Source organism: Lepisma saccharinum, chromosome 1, assembly GCF_977018435.1.
Source record: "Lepisma saccharinum chromosome 1, izLepSacc3.1, whole genome shotgun sequence".
Classification (NCBI taxonomy): Eukaryota; Metazoa; Arthropoda; class Insecta; order Zygentoma; family Lepismatidae; genus Lepisma; species Lepisma saccharinum.
In genome coordinates this window covers 184,022,992-184,046,367 of record NC_139229.1, presented here as the reverse complement: position 1 = coordinate 184,046,367, position 23,376 = coordinate 184,022,992, and the positions used below count along the sequence as shown (strand labels likewise).

Sequence of the window (23,376 nt, the reverse complement as noted above, 5' to 3'; positions counted from 1 at the left end):
CATGTTGGGTTTACGAAGTTCAGAAGGCTTCACTGAGTCCATTGCAAATTGTATGACATGGCAATTTCACTTGAAAATTGAAGGATGGTACATTTTACTTTGTAACTCACTTACCATGTTTTACACCCGAACCCTTCAATTTGTAACCCTGGTAAGGTGCTACTATTTCTTAATAGAAAATGTTCATTATCTTCTTTCTTACTGTCAATATGAGTTTTTTAAATTGAACGTTCTTTAGTTATTTTATTATTTATCCATACCAAAAATCGGACTAATTACTGACCAGTTAAATTACATACGTCTGATAAATTATATCGTAAAAGTTAAACTGGGATTTCATTTAAAAAGTATCTTCCTTTCAACAGCCCCGTGGCCATTTTTGTTGACCACACGATTATTATCTTTACGAAGATAATACAATGTTCTTTATTAGTGTACTTAAACTTAGGAACAATCTGGATTAATGCAGTGTAAACAAAGGTAATTTGATAACGTAACCTGAACCTAAGAAATATTTTCATAACTGTGTGACTTATCTTTAATTGAACTGAAAAAAAGGTCTGTCATCCACCCCCAGAATACAACAATGAAAACAAAACTGAAAATTCACAAACAGAATACTTACTGATTTTACTGGCCAATTTAAAAGAACAGCAAATTGCACTGAACAAATCTGTAATGTTAACATTGAATATATTTTTAAAGTCCACTTTATGCACAGAAAGGCTAATCAGGACTGGACCTACAATTTAAAGTACGGTCCATGTCATGGACCTGTAATGAACCCAGGACACCTCGATTACGAGGTGACTGCATTACCACTACTCCATCTGGAAGGCCCAGTAATGTTAACAGCAATAACACTAATATACTGCTCAAGTAAATTTTGGTTTTCACCTGGCTGCAGTGCAACTACTGTCATCTATAGAGAAAGAGTCTGAAAAATGTTTTTCATATTCAAGGATTACTTGTCTGAATAGCTGTCAACTGGCTTGTAGTGAAGACACAGTACTACTGTGTTTGCAGGAGATATCACATCAAATTGACCATGGCAGCAAAGTGTTGAATGACATTATTACAGTTGCTTTTTGTTGCTATATCATTTTAATGTGCGAGATGCAACACTTTCCACGTACATGTTGTTGCGTTTACAGAAAGCCAGCAGGTGGACAAGGAGAACTTGAGACTGGACAGACATAGTCATTTAGTTTGCAATGGCTGTACACTAAAATTGTACAGTATTTTTGTTTCTCAGATAGTAATTTTATATTGAAGAATAACAGTTTGAAATGTTATTTTTAGCCTTTAGCTATAAACATTAAAACTTTTCTTTTTTAGTGGGAACGCAAAACAAACCTAGCACGATTTGAAGGTTCCTCAAGTATTTCTTCTTCTGATTACTTTGGAGATTCCCGTGGATCTCATAGTGGTGGTGCTCTTTCTCCACTGCACACACCGGATTTGGAAGATGTGAAGGAAAGTGTACGGCAAGGTGTGACTAAAGTAGCAGGAAAATTGAGCAGTCTTGCCAGTGATGTAATGTCGTCTTTCCAGGTAAGGAACAAGCTGGTTTTTCATGGGTGAAACTTGACATTCCCAATTAAAAGTAGCTTGCTTTATGGTACCAGTCAGTAGACATGGAAACAATACTCATACATGAAAGCCATGTGCATCATTTTCAACTATCTAAATCTTGGCAGGTACTTGTACTACTTGGAGTATAATTTAGTGGACTGAGAAACTTGCCAAATGCTAGATAGTAGAGATGTATAGATGGTGGCAGCTCAGGAATTATTGCAGTTAAGGAAATGGCTATGATTTTTTCCGATTATAGTATTTCTTGCCTATCTGCCATACATGTACTTGATTAGAGATAGCAACCACACTATTTGGCTTCAAAGTATGGTTGAGGTGAACAATATGTTAAAAATTGGTATGAGAAACAACAGTCTAATAATTTCAAAAAAGGGCATGATTATCTGTGCCTGGATGGTTGTTTTTTTTTTTTTCATTTCCTGCTGCAACACACACTGAATTTTTGAAGCCCACAGTGTCATGAGTGCTTCTGAAAAGATTGCACATGTCAGGAGGGGCAAAATTGCACAGATTGCAATTGACTGCATTGTTAATACCCTGAATACTGTGTCAAGCACACCACCCTCATGTTTAGCATGGATTGGTTATTTCTGCCGGTCTTCTGGGTGTCAACTAGGTTGGAGTCTTGAATAAAGTGGACATTCAGAGTATAATATGATTACTGTTACGTACCACCTATGGGATCATGTCATAATCATACATCATATATCAAATGTACAACTTTATATTGCCAGCCAGTTTTATTTACTTACAATATTGCCATTAATTACTTAGGTATGAGGTCTGCTCATGACTCATCTAAACTTAAGCCAGGAGGAAAAGTGACTTACCTTTTTTGTTTAACTGTGATCTTCAAAATGAACCCCTTCTGATCGAGCAGTCTTTTCACTGCAAGAACATTTTTCTAATCCTGTTTTGGAATGCTATCACTTGGTCATTATGCTATTTTCGGCTATCAAATAGTGACCCTTTCAACATCATCAGTTGGAAAATAGTCAGAGATCACAGGTAAGCAGGAAAGTGTCTGTAATGCAGCTCTTGACCAAGAAATCATAGATCATAATGAGGCAGGGCATTGTCATGATGCAGCCATTAGTTATTTGATGCCTACAGAGCTAATCTTTTAAGCCCAAATCGTCGCTAACCATTCATTCATTATGAATTTCTCAGATAGTCAACTAACTGTATTTAGTGATCAAATTGTACACTTGTCAATGGCATGTGGATTTTTGTACGGTTTTTTGAGGCCTACTGGAATGCTGGTCAGTTTGAACTTGGATATTACCAAGCTTGATGCAATAACACTGTTCAGTGTGTTCAGTCATTGTGTGTGACTGCTATCACATTTTACACAACAACATACATATTAACAGGAAGGCTCACCAGGTGAGCCAGTAACAAATCACACATGTGCACTAACCCGACTGTATGGTGATTTTCATCTCCCAGCTTCAACTGGTTTCACAGGAAAAAGTCTCCAATACTTTTTTGAACAGTAGAGTATTAAATAACATGCATAAATTATATAAGCAGGCTGTTCTCAGAAATTTTTATTCATGGCATGCAACACAACACTATTTCCATCCATAAATGAATTACATTTTAAAGTGTACTTTCACTTGCTTTTGGCACACATTATATTGCTTCACTTCATACTATATCACCTAAATTAATGTGGCTTAGTTTGCACATGCCTGATGTCATCATTAATTGGTAAAGTTTTTGTAGCAGGGAAGGATACAATGTTGGCACATGGAAATGTTGCTTTTCAAATACAAACGCAGGGTGCGGCAGTGTTCATAGTGTATTTTGAGTAGGAAACGATGGTGATACTGGTAATAGTGTCTATATACTGTGCATGAATTGCCATTTGCAGTAGACACACTAGTATAATCTGTACCAGTTGAAATATCGGACTTTTGCCGATGCCGATATGTCAATTTCTGCAGATTTTCATACATCTCTAATCAGCTTCGGCACATCCCTAGTTAGAATGATTAATAGACAGACAGCATCTGATGTCACATCCCATGGTACTCATTTGCCAGGGGTCATATTAAACATTAACTCGTAAATGGCATTCCTTTGTGTACAATTAGCTACTAAGGTCATTCAATAAAATACTTTTTTTGCACATTTAATTGCAACTTTATATTATGCTATGAATGCTGTTGCACCCTGCACAAAATTTGATAGAATAGAATAAGCTGTTCTGAATGTTATTTCAACATTGTGGCATTTCCTTACACTGTTTTGAGCCATTGTTAATGGTTTGGACAGATTTATCGACCATACCCATTTATGGTCTTGAATATTTCTTCTTTATGTGGAATCTTTTCTTTTTTTACTTAATGTTAAGTACAGGAAAACCTTTTTAATATGATATTGGTTAATACGAAGTACCCTTTAATCCAAACTTCTTCCCATTTCCATCCGATAAGATAAGAATTTTTATGTGTTTCAGTATGGATAATTTTTAATATGAAGTTGTTGACAAGACCATTTAGCAAAACTTAATTCGAAGTAGGCATCTGCATTAGTTGAGAAGAGAAGATATAATGTGAAGAAAGCTGGGATGTTATTTTAAATTGACCTTGACTTTTTTTCCTTGTCCTAAGAGCTGCTAACAGCTTGGGGCGAAGCAGCCCAAAAGGCCCACTGAACTTACATTCTTTGTCAATGTGCTTGGCAGGTCAAGGTCTTTCATCGCTGAATGCGCCACCTTGGAAATATTCACCAGTGTCACATGAGAAATGCAAGATAAGATCACAGGAATGTTCCAAAAATACATACATGTGGTGTCCAGAAGCCTCACCCACCTGTCTAGCTCTGAGCTCGAGTTTTACAGTTTCCCGTGAGTTAGCAACTCCCTGGCTCGGTAGCCTATAACTTCCGGTAACCACTTTTATTCAAAATGTGTTTTTTGTTCCCTTGTAACGATTCATGAAAAAGGAAAACGGTTACAGATAATCAAAGCCACATAGGCAAACTAAACTAAAGATTGTGAGGCTGCTAAATGTGTTGTGATCCAGGTTCTAGCAATAGTTTACCTTGATTTTACGGATGTCATAACTCCCGTTTCCCACTCCATACGGTTTCCCAACTGTGCTGATGTCATTAAATTTGCAAAAAAAAGTGTTCTGTTGGCTTCTCCCTCTTTTTGTCAGCAATCCTTAAAGGGGTGGGGGGTGAATATGCCTAAGTCCAACAATAAATCGATGATTAACGTGAGAGTAAATAATGATTCACCATTTTGATACCTAAAAATGCTCAAGTTTCATAAAGCTTGTTTTGAGTTCATTTTATGCTGATGGGCTAATCAGGACTAAATATACAGTTTAAAATGGAATTGAAACCATTCTACATGTTGCTAATGAAAACTGAATTGAGCACACCTTGTTTGCTGTACATCATCCCTTGACATCTCAATAAGCAATCTGGTGCAATAAATAATCTTAACTGCTCCACAAGACCGCTTGCAATAAAAGCAAATCGGCAGGGAAGGCAGTTCCACTGTATTTCTTTCATTTCAAAGATTGGATGATTATTTTTCTTTTCTTTCTTTATCCTAGGCTAGCAGCAGTCTGAATTGATTGATTATCAAGTGCAGCACTGTTTAATTTGTCCTAGGATCCACATTTGGTGCAAGCAGATTGCAAGTTGCGTGTTTCCTTTTTTTTTTTTTTAGGGAGGTTACAATGCAAGGTCGAGGATGAATTTGGATTGCTCAATGGAAAGGGGGGGATTAATATGAAGTTGGCTGAAGCAAAGAAAACACAACTTTTTTATGATAAATAGACATCCCAACCAGAATGAAATTTACAGCTGAGGAATGTGTGGAGGTGATAAAATGAAGGAAAGCTTTATTCCCCCCCCCCCACTTTTCCTTTTTTTTTTGTCTGGTGTTGAGAAAGGTTGTCTCCGCCAAGAGATCTTATGTCACCAGTTAGTCCTGTAACGGACAGTACTCTAGTAGACCCATGTAAAATACAACATTTATTCTGCCCAATTATCTCCAGACTTTTGCTGGGGCAAGTGTGACTGCTGTCAAGATTCGTAGTAATAAACTAGATTGTTTTCCTTTTTGTAGGTCTTAATACAGAGGGGTTTCTCGGGTACTAGAATTGTAAGAATTTCATGGAAGAGCAACAACTGCACAATTAGAAGAAAATACCATTTAGCTTTTTGGCGAAATCGTTTTCATGTTCTATTTTGATTCCAACACTACGTGCCCTGTGCATAACAGGTTGCATAACTATACAGGATAAATAGTGTTACCATCTCGTTGAGATATCTGTGCCCTTCTAAAGCAGCCCAAATACTAACATGCAAATATGCGATGTAAATCTGCTGCGTATTTATACAAGAACATTACGTCAGGTTGCCGAGACATACACTGAACCACACACCCTTTCCTTGGAGCCCAATTTCAAGCACAAGCTCGGGTAGTCCCGTACTACCTGCTTTCTACAAAGTGGGTCCCCAGGGACTGACCTTTCAGCGGTGGTACCTCATGGATTTTAGTTATTCACAATAGCTGTCTTGGTGGAGGGAAGAACAGGGCAATTATCTCTGCTGGTTTCTTCCAGTCCCAACCTGCTCTTTCATCCCCACCCACCTTTACGCATGCGTATATGCAGAAAAGGTAAGACGACCTAAACTTTTGGGCCATAGGAAAATTACTGGGGTGCGTACAAAAATTACGGTGCATAACATCCTCGACTTCCCAAATACATACTGTCATATTTCTATGTCATGTGCAAAATTTAATGACCAACGTGTTTTTACCCAGGTGTATTGGCTGCTTAAGCTGCATGTCCTCATTGTGTGTCACATTTTAGTCTAAAATATTGTACGGCGTACTTGAGAGTCAATACAGTTTCTAAACTTACAACATTATTACATAGTACATATAAAGCTTATTTTGTGAGCTATTGCCAAGTTTAAAAACATCCATTATGGGGATAATTTATTTCTACCTAAAAAACGGGTACCTTCTTGAAAAGTTTGGATAACTTGAAGTCATTTAATTTCAAGTTGACATTTTTTTGATCCCTTGAACTTCGTATTAATGAGGTTTTCCTGTAAATGAAACCAGTTAACACAGATAATTTTTTAGTAGTAAAATAACAAATTATTACATTGTAGAATGTATATAATGTTTTTACAATATAATTATTTTATGTATTTATTTAGAAATTGTGGTGAACTATTGTAATGATTGTTTTCTCTGTTCTGATTTTGTAGCGTAACTGACAGTATGGATAGATTCTGTGGTAAGCTCTGATTGTAGTACTCAGTGTATATGTTTTAAATGAACAAGTAAATGTACTGTTCTTTTTATTATTAAAATAGTACACAATATACTCAGCACTAAGCTAATCATGTTTTAAAAGGTATTTAAATTACTGTGTTTCAGCACTGAAAAAGGTGTGTGTGTTCGTGTATGTGCAAGTGGGTGGATGTTTGTGTGTATGCATGCATGTTCATGTGTATTCTCTTCTTGAAATGTAAGTACAACTTATATCTTCTTGTGCAAATACACAAAGGCTTCTAGATGTTTACATGAATATTTTCAAGGCAAACCATGTTCTTTTTGTTATTTTCTGATTTACTTAATACAATTGTTACGTATATAAAAATGAAACTGGTGTACAAAAATATGCTTCTCTTCGTAGAATTCAAGGAACAGTTAATATTCTCTTATGATAGGTGACTAGTAATTGCCAAGAATATAGCAAAGTTATAAAAAGAAGACTTAATTCAGGAAATACGTGTTACTTTTCTCTTCATAAAATGTTATCTTCTCATATAATATCTAAGAAAGTAAATCTTAAAATATACAAAACAGTAATTTTGCCTGCAGTATTATATGGATGCAAAAGTTGGTCCCTTACATTGAAAGAGGAACATCAATTAAGAGTACAGTCAACTCTCGATTCAACGACCTTTCACAGTTCCCGGGAAAAGGGTCGTTATTTTCGAAGGGGTCGTTATAGGAATTTGCACCAATTTTCAGCTTAAAGGGAGCTCAAACGGACACAAAGATGCCTAGGAGATGGTAACACCATTTATCCTGGTAGTTATACAACCTGTTATGCACAGGATGCGTGTTGTGAGAAGGAAAATAGAACATGAAAAAGTTTTCACAAAAGATAATTTAAAATAATGTTACTTTGTTTCAATTGTGCACAGTCGTTGCTTTTCCAGGAAATTCTTACAATTCTAGTTAATGAGAAACCCGTTTCCACTGAGACCTATGGAAAGGAAAACAATCTCTCGCTTATTGCAAGCGAAACTCTAAGAATCTTGACACCAGTCAGACTGGTGCCAGCAAAAGTCGGGAGATAATCGGGCAGAATGAATGTTGGATTTTATACGGGTTTACTGGAGCATTCATTGTCTGTTACAAGATTAACTGGTAAGATTAGATCTCTCGGGAGAAACAACACAACCTCTCTAGGTACCAGACAAAAAAATAAAGGCAGGGCTGTAATTTTCATTCTGGTTCGGCTGTGTAAAATACATCGTAAAAAAAAAGTCACTTTCCTTTGCTTCAACCAACTTCATTCAACCCTCCTTCCCCATTCAAGGGAGCAGTCCAAACTCCTTCCTTGACTTGCATTGTAATCCAGCGTGAAAAAGGAAATGCGCAACTTGCGATCTATTTTCACCCAAAGCGTATTGTAGGACAGGTCATTAAACAAGGTGGCAGTTGATAATCATTCGGGTTTGGAATTGAATTTCACTTTAAACTGTATATTTAGTCCCGATTAGCCCATCAGCATAAAATGAACTGAAAACAAGCTTTATGAAACTGCATATCAAAATGGTAGATCGTTATTTACTCTCACGGACGATTTAATGTTGGATTTAGGAGTATTCTCGATGTCAAACACCCACCCCTCCAAACGTTTTCCCCTTATTTTTAATCAGTCTCAGCGACCATTCCTACATTGAACACACTTTTTTTTTCCTCCACATGAATGGTTCTGAAGAAAGGTAAATTAAATTTACAGTTGTGCTTATCAGAAGGGGCAGAACATGAAGTTATTTTAACTCTTGTTTTGCTTTCTGGAGATCGAATTTCGTTATAATCAAAACAGCTTTGCGAGATTCAAAACAATAACTTTTTCCTTCCCGCTGGATGAGTCATCGCTGTTATCTGCAAGCAAGAGCTTAGCAGACGCTAGACAAAACACTGGTGCCAGCTGCATCGTAAAAACAAAGAGACCCGCTGGAAGTTCGAGCCACTCGAGCAACAGGTGGCGGAAGAGAAAAGCTTTTTTATGAAGTGTTGCAGGGAACAAAGAACACATTTTGAATGAAAGCGGTTACCGGAAGTTGTCGGCTACAAGGCCGAGAGTTGCTCACTCACGGGAACCTGCTGAACTGGACAGATGGGCCAGACTTCCAAGCGCCACACATCTGTATTTTCGAACATTCCTGCAATCTTATCTCTCAAGGTGGTGTATTTATCGATGAGAGAGCTTGACCTGCCATACACATTGGCAAAGACTGCAAGTCCAGCAGTCATTTCGGGCTGCTCCCACCCTTCCCCGCGAGTTTTCAGCAGCTCTTAGGACAAGGAAACAAAAGGTCGATTTAAAATAACATCCAAGCACATTCGATCTCTTCTCGCGTATCCAAGAGAAAGCGTGGCAAAACAAGCCTGGCGCGTTGGGTAGCGGCCGTCGGGTGCGGGGTAACATTGGTGCGCTTGAGGGAGGGGAGGGCAGAGGTCAAGTGCTATTCGATATCACTCAAGCATGGTGTGGTGGTGTCTATTTTTAGTTCAGACCCAACTGTGAGCGGTAGAGCGCTCATGAAGGAAATGAGTGGGGAAAAGAACAACGCATTTTTCGGCCGATTTCCTTCAATTTTTCAACTTTTTTTTTCAATTTTTTCTATCTTTTTCTAAATTTTTCACGGTTCCCGGGAAAAGGGTCGTTACTTCGAGAGGGTCGTTATACCCGGGGTCGTAGAATCGAGAGTTGACTGTATTTGAAAAATATTTTTGATCTAAAAGGAGTGACAAGACAGGTTAATGGAGAAGGTTACATAATTTAGAACTACATAATTTGTATTCATGTCCAGATATTATTAGAATGATTAAATCAAGAAGACTTAGTTGGGCAGGCCATGTGGCATGAATGAGAGAGGAAAGAAGAATATACAGGATTCTTGTTGGGAAACCTGATTGTAAGAGACCTGTAAGAAGGCCAATACGAAGATGGAGGGATAACGTTGAGATGAACGTAAAGGATATCAGTAAGGATGGAAAAGATTGGATTGATCTTGCCCAGGATAGGGGCAGATGGAAGGCTTGTGTTGCTGCAGCCATAAACCTTTAGGTTTAAGAAGCCTAGAGAGTTAGTTAGTATAGCAAGGTACTCTGGTTGGGACCCATTGATTTGAAGTGTACAACTTCATAACTGACAGCAATATGCAGCAACAGAGAAAATGGGTAAGTCCAATGAAATCAATGGACTAAATATTAGTACCTAATCAGTGCTAAATTTTAGAAGGAATGGAACTAAAAACTTATCAATGTACATAAGACTATATTACCTTCTATGAACATAACTTGTAAGTACATCGGATGTATTTTGATCTAAAAATATCATCTTGCAGCACAGATAGTTTCCCAGATTAGCTAAATTAATATGATTGATGTTTTTTACAAAACGTTTATTTTATGACATTTTACCCATAAAATATATTTTGACTTATATTGACTACATGAATGTCATGATATTGCAGATTGTTATCAATTTTTAAGTCCTGTTGCCTGGTAGAATGGCTGATCAATTGAGTGATAAAAGACCCCATTATATCAGCACCTGGTATTCTTTCAGTTCATGAAATTATATATTTAATCTGCATTAGTTTCCGAGTAATCAACAGATATTCAACTGTCTGATTATTGATATGAATTGACAATGGATGGACCAACTGAGAAAAAAATCTAGAAATAAGTTGATACTTTATACAGAGTAAGTCAAAATGATGGACCTGATTTCAGACATTTATTCTGTGAAATATAATAAACAAATGTTATTGTGAGACATGTGCTAAGAAAGGTAAACTGTCAAAGTTTTTTTCAAACAAATCACAAGTGTTCTATGTGAGCACCTCGCGTAACACAGCACTCATCAAGCCGATAGTCTATGTCCTGCCGAACCTTGTGTAGCATGTTGCGGTCAGTATCAGCAATGGCTGCTGTGATGCGGGCACATAGGTCATTCAATGTTGTTGGAAGTGGTGGTACGTAAACATGATCCTTGACAAAACCCCACATGAAGAAATCACATGGGTCAAGTCGGGGGAACGAGGTGGCCAATGAAGGAGAGGTCGATCCTCCGGAGATGCTTGGCCTATCCAACGTTGTTCCAGTGCCCCACAAGCGGTAGGGTTTCATTTGTAAACGTTTCCGCAGAACCTGCCAGACAGTTTTCTGTGGAAGTTGAAGTTCTCTCGCTGCCCGGTAGGTGGACTTCTGTGGACTCTGCACGGAACATGTGCGCATTCATTCCACTGTCTCTTCCCCAGTCGATTTTCATTTTCAGATGCAGCCCGAATCTCTGAAATATTCAGACCACTTACGAATGGCTTTTCCCGTAGGTGGTTCTCTCCAATATTTTGTACGGAAATGCCGTTGCACACTAATCACAGACTTGTTCACATGATAATCAAGCACACAGAAATATCTCTGTTCTCCAGTCAACGCCATTTTCCTGCTCACTGCTCGCTTCTGACTCCTAGCGATAGCAAGTGGAAACACTGCGTGGAAACTAAACTTTGAAAGTTAACCTTAACATGTCTCACAATAACATATGTTTATTAGATTTCACAGAATAAATTTCTGTAATCGGGTCCATCATTTTGACTTACCCTGTATATCTTTAGGTCTTACATTATGATTTGGCACTCACAGGAGACTTACTATGTAGAAATTTTAGCAATAAAGGCACGCTCGACTAGACTTGAATCTGGGTCTCTGGCATACCATGCCATTGCTATACCAACTGAGCTACCAACCCAATCCTGGCTTCTCCTGATTTTTGACTGCCAATGTTTCACCTGTGTGGAATCGGGCAAAGCCTGGGCTGGCGTATGCCAGAGACCCGGGTTCAAGTCCTAGTTGAGCCTGCATTTTTCATTAAAATTTCTACATACACAATTACCTGTTTGCAGCTTTATTTGGTTCTGAGATATTGAAAGTTAAGCGTATATTGATTATTAACTTTCACTTAACTTCTCTGTGGACAGACAGCAAATCTGATCTGATCAAGATCTCCTATGTCACATTAGGTAGCTGTTTCTGTCCACCAGATTTTATGTTTCTGAGAAATTGACAGGTATTGATTGTCAACTGGAAGAGACAAATGGACAGGCTGATTGAGAAGGTGGAGATCACATCATGTGGTGAATTCACAGTTCTTTCAACCCACCAAATTCCATATTTATAGTTTGATTGGTTTCAGAGGTACTAAAGGATTAAAAAATATGCAAATTGTTTGACTTTCAATTTTTAACCCAACACAGACAGACAGACATGTCAATCAAAATTATACAAATTGGATTAAACTAGTATGACTAAGATATTTATTTGTGAAAAATTGTAGATCATCACATTTGCTAGTTTCCGAGATATCGACAGGTCACTTTTGATGTTTATTGCCTCACAGAATAAGATGAGTTGAGTAGATTGTTACCTTGAGATATTATTTGGTAGGTCTTATCAGTTCACAGAATTTTGTTACGGATCTTTTTTAAAGTTGCTTTTAAGATCTGAGAATTTTCTGTTTTTTTTTTTTTGTTTTTTGTTGTGTGTTAAAGCAATTGAAAAAAAATATTTGGTGTAGCCTGAAGCCTTTTATGCGATTACTATATAATGATAAAAAATAATATATGAAAATGATTGTAATCTTCATTAAGGATTCAAGTGCCTAATCCTCAGATCTTGTTGGGTACAATGCAGTCACTACCTAGAGTCCCATCACCATTGTTATCTATCCTTCTGTATAGAGTCTGAGCTGTTATTTTGTTTCAAGTACTTTTCTGATTGTCCTTATGATTTTTATGCTACACTGAAATAATAAAGAAAGAAATACCCCCATTTTCAATATAGGAAGTCTAAAACATATTCTCCAAATTTGAGTGGATAATTTCAAAATTTAACACCATAAAAGCACACTTAGTAAATATGTATTAGAGATGGACATATTTGCCGATATTGATAAATCACGGATACTAATTGTAATTACCAATTCTACCAGTCCGATGTAAAATTACTAATGTTCCTTGATGAACTTGACTGGATCATTTACTCCCTTGTTTAATGTATGTCATGCTTGGAGAAAGAACCCGTGGCTCGACAGGACTTGGCCTATCTCTCAACTACTAGTCTCCCTCCCACAATCCTACCTAGAGGTGTAGATATCTTCAACTTGTAATGGAGTGGTGTGGGGTGAGCATGTTGAACCATCAGCCATTATAAGATATTTCCCAGACAGGGTTACGCTACTCACTCATAGCACCCAAATTTCCTCACGATGGTGGGTTGCCATCGGTCCTATACACAGGCCGAAAACCCAGAGACTGAACCATGCCGTCCTGCAGTCTGAGGCCGTGTCCGAAAGGTGCAATACCTACCGTACTTGAAGCTAGCATCCTCTGAAAATGGTCTTGAAGTCGTAGACTGGAGGTGAAAGTCTTTTGAATTGCACTTCAACTGCTGCACCAAATACAATCAGTAGATAAAACTGACGACAAATGTTCTTATACATACATTTCCACACATTACAAGAACTTCAACCAACAACTTGCTGGCTTTCTACATCCTTGATTTCAAACAAATGAACGAGTGCAGAAATCACGTGACCAAGTCTGCAACGATCCGTCGTCTGAACTATGGTCTCAATTGCTTGTGTACTTGGTACTTTCAAAATGCACTAGGTGACGTCACTTCCGTGAAGACCATACTTCAAGTATGTACTTCATACCTTTTGGACACAGCTTGTGTCCAAGCACAGCACCTTAGACCTCACGGCCACAGAGGAGGACATGTTTGGAAAAAAAAGTGGATAATTATACAAGGGTCGTTCAAGGTTGACCAGGACTTCCGTGCGTAAAATATTAATGAATCAATGTAGCACTGCATTACTAGAGCAGGACAGACCATGATTCCTTGCGAGTAACCATGATCCTTTGCAACACATTTGGCGCATGCGCAGTAGTGTAAACAAAGATGGCGGCAAGTAGTGTATATGTTGCTGTGGAACAGCGGTGTATAATGAAATTTCTCGTGAAGGAGAAGGTGAAACCTGCTCAAATTTGGCGTAGACTGCAAGCACAGTATGGTGAACAAACACTGTCACGGGCAACAGTGTACGAATGGTGTCATAAAAGTTCCCCTCCACCCAAGAAAAGCAAAGCGCTGCCGTCTGCCGGTAAGATTTTGGGAACAGTCTTCTGGAACATGAAAGGTGTTATCCATGTGGATTTTGTGGAGAAGGGTGCCACAATTAATGCCAAGTATTACTCAACACTGCTTCACGGTGCTGTACGTGGGGCTGTTCAGAAGAAAAGACCTGGAATGTAGTCGAAACACGTCATTGTTCTCCATGACAATGCCAGGCCCCACACGGTCCATTTGATTCAAACAACACTGGCCAGCGTGCACTGGGAGGTTTTACCACACAGTCCTTACAGTCCAGATTTATGCCTCAGTGATTTCCACTTGTTTGGGGCTCTGAAAGAGCATTTGGGCGAGATGCACTTCCAGACAGATGAGGAACTCAAGAATGCTGTCCTGCAGTGGTTACAACACCAATCTACTTTTTTCTACGCCAAAGGCATCAAGGAACTTCCACAACGACGGCAACGGTGTCTGGATGTTCAGGGGGAATACTTTGAAAAACTGACATAGTTTGGTGCTTCTATGTATGTATATTTCCTGTCTAGAAATAAAAGTCCTGGTCAACCTTGAACGACCCTTGTAATTAGGCATTTACTTTGTAATGCCAGGGTTCACGGATACCTTTATGTAAAACAAAAACAAATGCCTGACTTTTGCACTAGAGTTAGTACATAATGTGTGGGACTATCAGTAGATATATTGGATTATAAAATTATAGGCACATCTAATGATAAAACACTACAGCTATATACGTATGTCATCTGATACCAATAGTGTATTGATTAATCTGTTCATTCCTAAATTTGCTTTTATTTTTCCAGGACCGTTATGGATATTGAAGGAAATCTTTTTACATAGGAATCGGGAACAACTGAACTCCGAAGATGAAGTACATAGTGTCAGTGGCCCTTATTTTATTGTAAATTATTTTTGGAAGACAGTGATCGTGCCTTCCGGATTTGTAATTTTATTCTTCAGCACAAGTGGATCAGCAGTATTGGAATCTCAAATGCTGCACATGTAGAATAATTGTGTTGCCACTTTTAAGCAAGCGGATCGTGTGTGGAACCAGAAGAGTCATCATAAGCATCAGTCGGCTTTCCATAAATGAAACTGCAATTTTCGCAGGGCTCTATGAGGGATGGACTCACGTCAATATCTTCTTGGGGTCATTTTTATTTTGAGGCTCTTGTGGGTTTATATGCATATATATTTTCCCCCCTTTCTTTCTTACTGGGATGCACTCATTTATTATCAGTTTTGGGGATCTTTTTTTAAAATAAAAAACAGTTGTATGTGATTGTAAGATAAAAGTAGATAAAAAATTGTGCAAAGTCTTCACAGAAGTATTATGAATGTACATGATAAATTGTAAAGTCTAGGTTAAGGTTTTTGGGTCTAATAACTATTTGCGTAATAAATAAAAGAAACCAAGGCAGTTTTTATTTCTGTCTCTCTCACACCCAGTTTGTATGTTAGATACTTTGGAGTTATTTCTGTGCCATGCTGTTCAAGTTTTAGTTGTGACCCTTTTGGAAGGCACCCAAATGCCAAGCTTACTTCTGTGTGGTACCTGGACTGCAAACTAATGAGACGCTAGCATCTGCACTCGCACCCAGTATAGTCCTCTGCGAGTCTCATGTTGTGAGCCATCCACTTGTGTTTGTAGTTGCCCTTCCATCAATTTAATGGTATCGCCAATTTTCACGATTAGCCAAAAGTGTCAGAAAAATAAAAGTGAAATAAACCAAATCAATCAATCAGTAATGTTGGTGATGAGATAACATCAACAGTTTATATCTTCACTACCAGCATGGTACCCTTAGGTAGTTGACGTGTGACCTACTATAGATACTACTGTAAGAATTTGACTGGCTTCTGGTCAACCAGCCTATTAAGCTCTGAAAATCAAAAAGCTGTGTCTGTTTATCTGTTCTTTCCTGCATTTGTCTAAAATGAAGTACGTTACCACCACTGCATACTATCTGCATCTAAGCACCTCCTAACTGTCATAGACATGAAGAGTTGGACCTCGGAAAAGAGCCATTTATTGCCTGTCTGAAAATACACTGTCCTCCCTGAGTATGGGCCCTGGGTTTTGTTAAATGGATTATGATATTTTCCTAACGCCACCTTCACCAATGCCACCATGGCCCCGAGCTTGAAAATTGCAGTGTTACAATGCAAAGCAATTTTGCCAATTTGAGTGAATGATGTGGCTTGTTTTAATTTCTGGTAATGTAAAGAAATAACGAAGCAAAGCACCCATTGCCATCCGAAAGGGGTGCAAGGGGTGGCCATGCCCTCCTGGAAAATGAAAGTCAACCAAAACTTTTATATTTTTGACATATAATTTGATTTTAGCCACAATAATATGTGTTAATTGTTGCATGAATATGATAAATTCAAATTTAAGCAATGTTTTTTGAGGGAACGACACTATTACTGGGAAAAAATCCTGCGGACGTCCATGAAAGCACTTAGTCCATTTTTTAACGAGTTAATATTTTCACCAATTTTCAGATTGTAAGACCTGAGGAATCTTGTGTTGCAATAATACTCTTTGGATAATGTAGGTGGTGCATCGTGCATCTACTAAACTGTATTGTCAATGCAGTAGATGAAGATGTGGGTCTGGTTTTGAATGAAAATGTTTGGTTGGATGTAATTGATTTTCATTCTTGTACTAGCACCCTCCCCCTCCAGACATAATCCTAAATCGTTCGTCAAAGTTTGAAGGATATGTTTGTGGGCAAGCATTTTATAAAAAGTTCATTGTTCTTAATGCAATTCAACAAAATAATGTTCATGTTTGAAATCGCTCTATGCAACTGCGTAGATCTCATCATGAATCCTGAGTTCCAGATTCTGTTTTATGCATCGATAAGCATATGTATAACAGTAATTCACTATATGCTGTTCAAAATGCCCCCAGTAACAATGTGTAGGTGTGTCCATTTTGGACACTTTCAAATCTATTCAGACTACATTTTTGGACCCTGGAGAGAAAACTCTCGAACTGTAGGGTAACAAATTTTGTTGGGTGGAATCAGAGACCTTCACGAGACCTGGAAGAAACCCATCCACAAGGAGTCGCACCTAAAATAACATGCAACATGCACGTCAAGCTAGTTGTTGGACATTGTGCAAGTAAGTTTTCCTGAACAAGAATCCACAGGCCTCAATGCCTGCCAGATTTCTCCCTTTACCTGGTAGTTGCAGAACTAAGAAGTCACGTAAGACCTGATGTAGTTGCTTAGTCAACGGCCATTATATTTCCGTATGCATGGAGGCATTTGAATTTATACTAGTTGCAGGAGCCTTGAGGTTGTATAACTGTTAGTTTTTCATTATTATGTTAAATTGACTACCACATATTTTCCAAATTTGTTTTGAAGTTCTTGAAATTGCAAGTCCTTTGTTTGTTGAAATGTGTGAATAGCATTGCCTACTATAAACTCTGAATTCATGTTCAATTTTATGGACCTCTGGGTTTTAGTGTTCAGCATCACATGATGTCATAAATGTAAGGTTTGAAAAAGTACTACATTGCACCTATATTGAGTATAAAATTCCCTTCAGAATGAAATTTACGAAAACAAAAGAAGCTATATTTGTGCCGTAGAGAGGATAATGAACACAAAACAATCGGGAACAGTACGTATAACTTTTCAAAAAGGAGAGAGGATATCTTGAGCAACTAATTCGGATATTGATTGGCAAAATTACACCAGAGAAAATCTGTAGCATCAGTTTTGAAATTTCTTCGAAAAATAGTTTAATGTAGAACAACACCAACACAATGTTCCAAAATATTTACGATTGCACATTTTGCGAAACTTGGTTCATACTCTTTACAGGTGTCTGTGAAACAAATGTTTTTTTACCACGGAATAAATCTCTGCAATTTCAAATTTATAAACGTGATGAACATTTCAAGTCGTCCTTGAACAGTTTCGAATTTAAAAGTTGGCAACAGTGACTGCATGACTCGTGTATTTGGAGAGGGTACAAGACTGGAATGAGCATTCGCTGTAGATAAAGACAGCTTGGTCTTGAGGGTTTGCAAGGGCTGCCAGTTACCTGTAGGCTTTCGATGTTTTAAGCTTCAAAACCCAGGGGGACAGTTTTTATTCGCTGACTCGTTAGGGGGAGGAGGAGGAAAGCCCGGCTCGCCAGCCAAGCGGGCGTAGTAAGTGAATCCGATCGATGTGCAGCGCACTGGGTGGAATCAAAGGTTTCTATCCCATAAAAATATTGTTCATGACTATTGTCCTAAGTAACTGCTATATTTGTAAAATCATAAATACTATGGTTAAGTAATTGTGTGTATTAACATGCAGTGTTAATTAAACATTTAAAATATTGTTTATTGCAAGCCCAATATAAATTTTAAACACACAAAGTTTTGTCCACAAAACCAAATGATTAGCATTTTCACCTTTGGTGCAAATTGCCTCGAGTTCAATTTCCAGCGGGATCATCCAAAATTTCGACATTTACCCAGCATTGTGAAAACAGTTTGAGAGCTTGAAGTAACAGGCTCCTGACTCAAAAAACCAGAGTGTGGCCGAGTGGTTAGCACATCGCGCTGCGATGCCAAGGGTCCCGGGTTCGAATCCCGGTCGGGCTTGGTTGTTTGTGAATGTCCATTCATCCATTTCATCACTCATCCCCATCTTTGCAAATTAGCCAAGAGGCACAAAACGCGAAGTAAAATAAACTAAATCAAATAAAAAAAAATCAAAAAGCCAGAAAACAGCAGCATTGAGACTCAATGTGTTGACCATGAGTTATGCAATAACTGGCAGCTTTAGAGAGCTGTTGCATCATGGAGTTTTTTTTTTTAAGAAACACGACTTATAACCTTAAATACAGCCTGGAATCTGAAGTTTGCCCAAAATACAAGTTATTGTATGTTTATTTAAGATAACCATGTTTCTTTTTTGACGCACACCAAGTTATGGGATATCAGTATGAGTGAAGCTTTTTGTCTTAATGAAATTGCTATCTCCTTCCTCAAAGAGTTGATTCAGAGTCCAAGTCAGCTAATATGTATTTTCGAGGTAACAATACACAAAGCAGCAAGGTGGTGAAGTCTTTCTTGTGCAGTAGTGTTGTGTACATATATGTTCTGAGTTTTCTGAGGCAAAAAGGGAACGGCAAATTCGCAGGAACTGTCAAGATTGTTTTGAACATATCATTCAAATTTGGAGAACAATCGGTAAAATGACGTTCCACAAAATGTTAGGTGCTTGTTCAAACTTGCACATGTTCGTGACATGAGTTGCAAGGCAAGGACATTAACCTGTAGTGGACACACTTGGGGACCCGACTGGAATTTGTTTTTCCATGCATTAAGAAATGGCCGGAATGACGTTCCTAGCCCTTTGTTCTCTTCAAGCCAGTAGAGAGCCAGATCATGGGTGTTACTGTGCCAGAAGCAACTAGAATATTTAGTTCCCAGGGCTCGGGGGTGTCATTAGCATTACTTTTTGCTTTAACATGTTTTATAGTGGCCAAGTTATGTTGAGCATTGTAAACGAAGGAGACATCCTTGCAACCTTGGATGATCCTCTAACAGACACTGATAACACAAGTGGTGTTGATACTCAATACAAGGTTAGTGAAGGTGAATCACCTACAGAGCAAAGTATAGAGGAAGATGTCAGCTACAGAGGAAAGCATAGAGCGAGATGCTAATAAAGGTGAACATACCAATGCAGTAGAAACTGAATATGGCAGTGACCCTGACAAATTGAATTTCTTTTATAGTAAAAGCTGGTTAATTCTATAGAACTCCAGCAGTACTTGGTAGAATTCCGCAACACATTATTCCTAGAAGTCTCTCTCAGACTGTGATCAAACTTTAGTTGTGTTATTTTTTCGGTACCAGTTTCATAGATCAGACACACATTAAAATCGGATATTTTGTGTTTCGCATGGTTCGTACTTACTTACCAATTGTGTATTGCGGAACATTAGTTCAAGGTGCCATTATGCTTTTTACACGGAAAAAAAACACAATTTTTCACAGAGAGTAATTTCTGTGACTCCTTTTTTCACTTCCATAACACAATATGGCGGGCAAATCTTGACTACCATAGTGGGCATGCAGTGTTTCCAACATCCTTCACCAAAAAATACCTACTATCGTGTTCGTCCCTTGTGCAAATTGTACATTATGCACGGGTAGCTGACAGATAGCCCCACAAACCATTCACGTATAGCCCCATAAACCATTATGCACGGTAGCTGACCGATAGCCCCACGAACCATTCACGGATAGTCCCATGAATCATTTCCGATAAGGTTAGGTTTGTTTACGTTAGGCAAGCATAGTAAAAAAAAAAGGGGGGGTTTGAAACACTGACAGGGGCTTACGTCATCAAACGTACGCAGCATCCAGTTGTCGTAGGGCAAGCAAATGAAAGCAATGGCAATTGTGTGTCGGTGAGATATTTCTCTTGAAAAAATACATGATTTCCCGGTCAAATATATTGCACAATGAAAGTAAATACTTCGACGAACGTTGTAAACCTTGGAGAAACTCATTTCCGTAAGTAGTTTCTTGTGTAAAATTGAAGAAATGTGTCTCCGATGTATGAAACTGTTACCATTTTTTCTTATGCCTGTGATTTATAATTAATATGCTTAGTATTTAATTATTGGTATTTGGTCATCTCGCAAATCAAGGTTTGAGAGAATGAGATATACTCATATCTACATATGCATGTTTTGTCATGCAGTAAATATATTTATCGAAAGGTTCCTATTTTTCTTTTTTTTTACTATATTATTATTTTATCACATCAACACACTTGTTACAACTACTAACAAACACACTTCAAGGTACATGAACAGAGTTTGTCTCTTTCAACATTTTCTATACATAAAAAATTAAATAAGCTAGAACCCAGGTGTATCTTAAAGCGTAATTTTTTGTTCTGTGTCTGTTACAGGTTAAAGCAAGTACTGGAGGACACAATCACCCTCCCTGGAGCCCTTGAAAGGGTTTTGCGGACAACTTTCCCAAGAGCCTTATTTTAATGTTTTTTCTCATATGGCTGACACTATAGTTCAAATCACAATTATTATTCTTCTTCTTCTTTTTTTGGTCCCTGTCAGCATTATCTTGTCGACTTTGGACATCGTTATTGTTTTTTTTTTTTTATTTCTTTTAATGTTTTCTTCTAAAGTTGGCAGTTAGTCTCACAAATTAATCGGAATCACAAATATATAACAATTATTATAAATAATTCACTTTTTTTGTCCATTTTGCTGTTTCTTAAAAATCACTTTATATTTCAAGTCTACATTTTCGAGAATATGCATACAGCATCCATATTAATGAAGGGGATAAATCTGTTAAAATGGATGATAGTGATATTGGAAATGGAATTTTTAAACGTTGAAAACCTTTGTAGAGTATGATTTGTTGATCTGAATAGATTGGACATTCTAGAATTAAATGTTGAGCATCAGGATTATTATTGCCACATTTACAATTTTCTTGAGTTTTAATTTTTATTTTTGCTAAATGTGCTGGTGTACGTACGTGTCCTGTTCTTAATCTATTAATAAAAACTATGACTTGCCGTGGGAGTGTGTATGAATTGAACCAAGGGACTTTAGATTTAAATTCTGCAATCCATCTATATGTGTTGCCCACAAACTTAAATTGATCTTTGCACCATTCATTCCATTGTTCCATAAGTTTGATTTTTCCTCGTGGTAATAAATCAGTATACATTAACCTATTGAAACTATGAGTTGTAAATCTCTGGCCTGTTTAGCGTATATGTCCACTCTATCATTTCCTACATTAATATCATGTGCTTTGACATAACTGAATTGTATGTCAATGTTTCTTTTGCAAGCAAGTTGAATTTGTTGAATAATTAAAATAATAAGATATGATTGGTGACATAATTTGGGATAGGATGTAGATAATGCTTGAAGAACACTCAGCGAATCTGTAAGGAGAAGAATTTTTTTAAAGTCTTCCGCTATTCCATATCGTAAGGCTTTGTATAGGGCGTAACTTTCCGCAGTAAAAATAGATGAATCTATAGGTAATCTAAATTGTTGATAAATGTTTTTCTCTGGGATGTAATAGGCACATCCTACACTATTGTTATTCTTAGAACCATCGGTGTAAATCATTACATGCATTGGCCATTTTTCTCTGTACAATGCATGTAAACCTAGATCTCTGAAGTGGATTGAACATTGAGTATATAATGGAATATCTAGTTGATAGATCAAAGGATGTAAGAGAGTGAAAGTATTAGATCGAAGTTCTGGAAATAAGTAATGACAGTATACAAGGAAATATGAGGTGGTATGAGGATTTATTACATCGGCTTCAGCCCATTGTTTTTGTATTTCAAACAATTTATTAAATGGATGAGGATGATTTTCCCATGATTTAAGGAGGAATTTTATTGTTAATTGAATCCGCCTGTGACTCAAAGAAGTCTCTTTACTCTCCATATAAACACTTACATTGGGGCTTGATTGCATAAGACCTAGACAAATTCTCAATGCTTTTCTTTGTAATATATCTATTTTGTCGAGTAGATTGGATTTTACTCCCCCGTAGCTGAAAGCTGCATAGTTGAAAAATGAGCGAAAGCAATTTCTATAAAAGAGAAGTAAAATTTTTGGGTGGCCTCCCCATTTTGTTGTTGTCATGCTACGAATTATGTTTAAAAACTTTTGACCTTTGTTTAATAAATACAAAATGTGTGTATTCCATGTAAAACGTCTATCAAAATGTACACCTAAATATTTGTGAGAATCTGTCACTGGGATGTCAGAAATTTGTAAAATATTATTGGGATAACTATCTGTGCGTTTGTTATTAAAGCAAATGATTTTGGATTTATTTTCACTAAGGGTTAATCCTGCATTATGAAACCATTCTCTAATGGTGTTAATTAATCTCTGTGTTTTAATTATACCTTGGGTTGCATCATCTGTAGTACAGTAAAAACAGAAATCATCTGCGTATTGTACTAACTGGAACGGATAAAGAGGTAAGGAGTGAATTTCATTTGTGTAAATATTAAATAATAAAGGACTTAAAGGTTCAAATCACAAACCCTGACACCTTCTGTAAACAAAACCACCTGCAAGCAGAAAGCATTGCAAACTCATAGAAGTAAAATAATCCACACGAAAATCCAGCATTGTTACAGGATTCATTACATAAGGTAAAACAATGGCAAATTTGTAGTATGGGATACGCTGCCGCAAATGACGTCTCACTTTAAACCCAATGCTCTTTCTTTTTTTACTTATTGCTTCACCTTTATGGTTAACTCTTTGCACCAGTAATCGTTTCCCATAAA

The 23,376-nt window shown here is 37.5% G+C and overlaps 1 protein-coding gene across 3 annotated transcripts in view; it reads left to right on the top strand.

Annotated features, from left to right (window-relative positions):
* ArfGAP3 (ADP-ribosylation factor GTPase activating protein 3) overlaps window positions 1-15,455 on the top strand; it is a 50,346-nt gene extending 34,891 nt beyond the window's left edge. The window contains exons 10-12 of one of the 3 annotated variants that reach the window (XR_014443982.1): window positions 1,339-1,554; window positions 7,016-7,106; window positions 14,842-15,455. Coding sequence is in view for 2 of the 3 variants with exons in the window: in XM_083144155.1 (XP_083000281.1) it covers window positions 1,339-1,554; window positions 14,842-14,859 (234 nt within the window). In the remaining variant the exon portion in view is untranslated. Of the gene's footprint in view, window positions 1-1,338; window positions 1,555-6,843; window positions 6,873-7,015; window positions 7,107-14,841 lie in introns of all 3 variants that reach the window. The other 2 variants (XM_083144163.1, XM_083144155.1) reach the window with 2 other exon arrangements.
* The last annotated feature ends 7,921 nt before the right edge of the window (window positions 15,456-23,376 follow it).